The 4,538-nt window shown below is 45.8% G+C and overlaps 1 protein-coding gene across 1 annotated transcript in view; it reads right to left on the bottom strand.

Annotated features, from left to right (window-relative positions):
• The window catches only part of MYO1F (myosin IF), a 33,246-nt gene that overhangs the window by 4,265 nt on the left and 24,443 nt on the right, over window positions 1–4,538 (bottom strand). Inside the window, exons 21-22 of the mRNA XM_007460754.1 lie at window positions 111–225; window positions 2–17 (exon numbers count right to left, since the gene is read on the bottom strand). Coding sequence (XP_007460816.1) covers window positions 2–17; window positions 111–225 — 131 coding nt within the window. The remainder of the gene's footprint in view (window position 1; window positions 18–110; window positions 226–4,538) is intronic.

The following is a 4,538-nucleotide window of genomic DNA, read 5'->3' on the forward strand; positions in this document are numbered from 1 at the left end:
CAGCAGGATGTTGGAAGCTGTGGCGACACAGGGTGAGGGGCAGAGATCACAGCCTGGCTCCTCCAGGCCCCTCTGTCCTCAGCCCCAGCCTCCCACCTGCAGCCTCTCACCTTCCTCCCGCATCTCCTCGTACTTCCGGACTGCCACGTGGCGCCGCCAGGCCTTCTGGATGGTGCGGGCAAAGCCATCGAACTTGCGCTCTCGCATCTCCTCCAGAAGGAAGAGCTGGGCAAGAAGGAGGGCCGGTGGGTCCTGGCATCTCCCCGGGGAACACAGTCTCCAGTTTCCCCCGAGCCCACCCCACCCACGTGCTCTTGCTGACAGGCACCCGCACACATGCTCTTACACTGTGGGCAAAAAATTTTCTCTTTCTCCAAATGACCGGACCCAGGGTCCCAGTATGGGGCACAATCTTCTGCATTAAATTGTGCATTAGGTTGTGTCCCAATCCGGGCACAATCTTCTGCATTAAATTATAACTGCAGGTTTGTCTTGCTGGGTTCAAATCCCAGCTCTGCCACTTACTAGCTGTGTGGTCTTACCGGAAATGGTATAACATCATGGTTTCTCATGCTAATTAAGCTATGGCATGTCATCCATGTGAGGTACACTTCAGTTTCAGAGATGTTAGAAATGCAGACTAGTGTGCATCTTGGAAAACCAACAAAGTACTGCAGATGTGGAAATCTGATGGATAGGACTGGGATGTGACCGGCTACCACATGGTTGTGCAGTATGCAACCTGCACACCCATCCGTGGCAGCCCTGGAAAGGAAGCTTTCATAGAAAGCAGAGAAAAGGCTTTTGAATTTTTTTTTCTGTTTTGCGGTATGCGGCCCTCTCACTGTTGTGGCCTCTCTCGTTGCGGAGCACAGGCTCCCGAAGCGCAGGCTCAGCGGCCATGGTTCACGGGCCCAGCCGCTCCGCGGCATGTGGGATCTTCCCGGACCGGGGCACGAACCCGTGTCCCCTGCATCGGCAGGTGGACTCTCAACCACTGAGCCACCAGGGAAGTCCAAGGCTTTTGAATTTTAAGAGTCTCCACCCACAGGGGACTTAGAGAATAAACTATATTAGAGCAAGTCATCTGGAATAATAACCGGCGACTATATCAGGGAAAGAAACCTACTGGATATGAAAATATTACAAATCTACAGTAATAAAAACAATGGGGTGCTGGTCAAAGACTAGAACAACCAGTTGGACCAGGATGGATGATGAGGAAATGTCATAATTCAAATGGAAATTTAGTGACAGAAGGGACAGCATTGTCAATCATTGAAAATGGGAAAAGTATTGAAAATGAAGTCGGGCTTTATTTAGAAAAATAATTGACATTTCACCCAGAGGGGTTTCTCAAATACACAAATATCACATCACTGCTGAAAGCATGGCTGCCACTTTGCTGACCAAGGTGGCTGATGTCTCCCAGAAACCTCAGGCTTCCATGCCAGGACTAAAAGAATTCTCACTTTAAAAATATATACCTTGAAGGACTTTTAAAGCTGTGGGTGTTTAATAACTGTTCATAAAAAGTGGAGACTTCTCACCAGGAAAAAAAAAAAAACATCTCGGGTTCACAGGTTGCCGGGAGTTGACTGGCATTTACATCTTTTGATTCTCAGACCAATACTCTGTGGGTCCATGGGTATGTGTGCAAAGCACGTTCAAGTAATGCCTTGTATAGGGTGTGTGGAGGGCACGTAAATGCATCCTGTGGTTTGCCGAGGGAAGGACAGTTATGAGTAAAGGGAGACCAGCCATGCAGAACTGGGGGTGGGCCAGTCAACCAGGACAAGTGTCCTCCAACCTTGTGATTTCTGCCCAGTGAAGAGGATGTGTTTTCAGTTTGGGAAATGAATCTCCCTGTCTCCAGAGTTTTAAAGGCATCTCCTTTACGCTGGGACAGGCAGGGGTGGGTGTGCCCCAAATCTGAGCTTGGCCCTGGTGTACTGGGTTGAATAGCGCTCTCCCAAAACTCCTATCCACTCGGTGGGAACTTAGGATTGTGAGCTCATCTGGAAAGAGGGTCTTTGCAGATGTAATCAAGTTAACATGAGGTGATACTGGAGTAGGGTGAGCCCTAAGTCCAGTCTGACTGGTGTCCTTATAAGAAGAGGGAAATTTGGACCCAGACACACAGAGGAGAAGGGCCATGTGATGCCAGAGGCAGAGACTATACACTAAGGATGTAGAGGTGATATGTCTGCACACCGAGGAATGCCAAGGACTGCTGGCCATCGCCAGAAGTTAGGGAAAGGTGAAGGAGGATACTTTCCTGGAAACTTCAGAGGGAGCATATGGCCCTGCTCTTGGTTTTGGATTTCTAGCCTCCAGAAATGTGAGAAATTAAATTTCTGTTGGGCTAAGCCATCCAGGTACTTTGTTATAGTAGCCCTGGGAAACTAATACACCTGGGATGATGGGCCATGAAGGCCGATAGGTGTGTAAAACATTCAAGGTATCTTGAGTCCACGTTTAGAAGAAACAAAACCCAAATCTAACATAAGTGCATTTTTAGTTGAGAAAGGCTCCAACTCCGTTAAGAAATTTAATTCTTTGATCAGTTTTTGATTTAGCACAGTTAAATTGTTTCCGTTTTACTAAAATTATTCTCATCAGGATCAGGTTTTTTCCTGTGCAAAATTTCAGTCTTTTTCCTTATAAAACTTTCCCAGCAAGCTTTTGCCTTTGTGAATTTCATTATTTCCAGCTGGTTTACCTTCTCCACCTCAAAATGTGCAGACTGCAGTTTTGGTCAAAATTTGATTTTACCTTCTATCGTCTTAGGCAGCGCTAGCTTTATTTTGTCTGTTTTTTTTTTTTCAGTGTCAATTTTTATCTCTTCCTTTCAGAGTCAGATATTGCAATCTGACAGTAACCAGCAAGATGGATTCTGTTTCTCTGTCTTTCCCTCCCATTTTCCTTTTTTTTTTCCCCCCCTTCTGCTCCCTCTTTCCTTTCTTTCTTATCTATTACCACTTAAATTCTTCCAGGTGCAGTTTTAGGCTTGGACAATTTTGGTTTGTGCTGAGTTTCTACTGCTAACAATATCTACTTTGTATGCTTTGATTCTAGACTGTTTTTATTTCTCGGAGCAAAGTGCCTCCATAGGGAAAAGCTCTAGGAGGTAGATGCAGACACATTTGGGGGATGAAGAATCTGGACCTCCCAAGATAGATTATTTTTGTAGCTATGAAATCTCTAGAGGCTCCACCCCACTGTGTTATGTTTTTGCTTTGATGAGAGAATAGTTACTTGTAAGTTACAGTAACATCAAGGGAAGCATGCAGACAATCTCCTGGTTGTCTTCATGAAGTCCCTGAGATGCTATAGAGCAGGTGCCATGATTATGCAGGTGATGGGCACCCAGCTGGCCCTGGCCCACGTCCCCAGCATACCTTTCCCTGGTGCTACAGCTTGTCCTGGGCTGGGGAACCTAAGATTCCCTTGGGAGTCTGGTGAACCAGTACAGCTCATCGAGATGACCATTTCCCTGTGTGCTTTCCAATCCGTGCACTGAAGCAGGGGGGGCCAGATGGGGATTCCTAGCCTTGTGTTTTCGTTATTCTTGTCATTGTTGCTTTTTAAAAAACTTCCCCCAGCCAGCTTTATTGAGATATAACTGACATATAACACCGTGTAAGTTTAAAGTGTACATGAGTTAATTTGATGCACATATATGTTGCAAAATGATTACCGCATAGGTTAGCTAACCCCTCTGTCCTGTCACATAATTACCATGTCTTTCTTGTGGTGAGAACATTGAAGATCTACTCTCTTAGCAAATTTCAGGTATACAATACAGTACTGTCAACCGTAATCACTGCACTATACATTAGATCCCCAGAACGTCTTTGTCATTGCTGCTTTGTTTGTTTCCTTTTGCCCCTGGAAGCAGAGGTGGCATAATGTCAGTGGTGCTTCTAGCCTTTTCATAAAAGGCTAAGAGCTGGGAATTCCCTGACGGTCCAGTGGTTAGGACTCCCCGCTTCCACTGCAGGGGGCACGGGTTCAATCCCTGGGGGGGAACTAAGATCCTGCATGTCGTGGGACGCGGCCAAAAAAAAATAAAATATCCATCTCACGCATATATATGGGCTAAGAGCTGATGACAGCGCACTGGAGGGATTATTCCTATATTGCAGAATGTGGAATGAGGTTTGTCTTGGAAATATCAGGAACCGAATCGGTCAGGTCCTGGAATAAGAAAGTTGCCACTTTGACCTGAATCTCAGGCCCAGGGACTCAAATGTGTTCATGAACGAAGGAACGAAAGAAGAAAAGAGGAGAAAGAAAACAAGACAGGAGGAAGGAGGGCAAAGGAAAAAATGAAGATGGTAGAAAGAAAAAAGGGATGGAGGAAAGAAAGAAGAAAGGAAGGGTCAAAAATACATTCAGAATTCCCTGGCAGCCCAGTGAGTGGTTAGGACTCTACGTTTTCACTGCTGAGGGCCCGGGTTGAATCCTTGGCTGGGAAACTAAGATCCTGCAAGCTGTATGGAACGGCCAAATTATATATATATATATATATATAT

Source organism: Lipotes vexillifer, unplaced genomic scaffold (genome assembly GCF_000442215.2).
Source record: "Lipotes vexillifer unplaced genomic scaffold, Lipotes_vexillifer_v1.1 scaffold1011, whole genome shotgun sequence".
In the NCBI taxonomy this organism is placed as follows: Eukaryota; Metazoa; Chordata; class Mammalia; order Artiodactyla; family Lipotidae; genus Lipotes; species Lipotes vexillifer.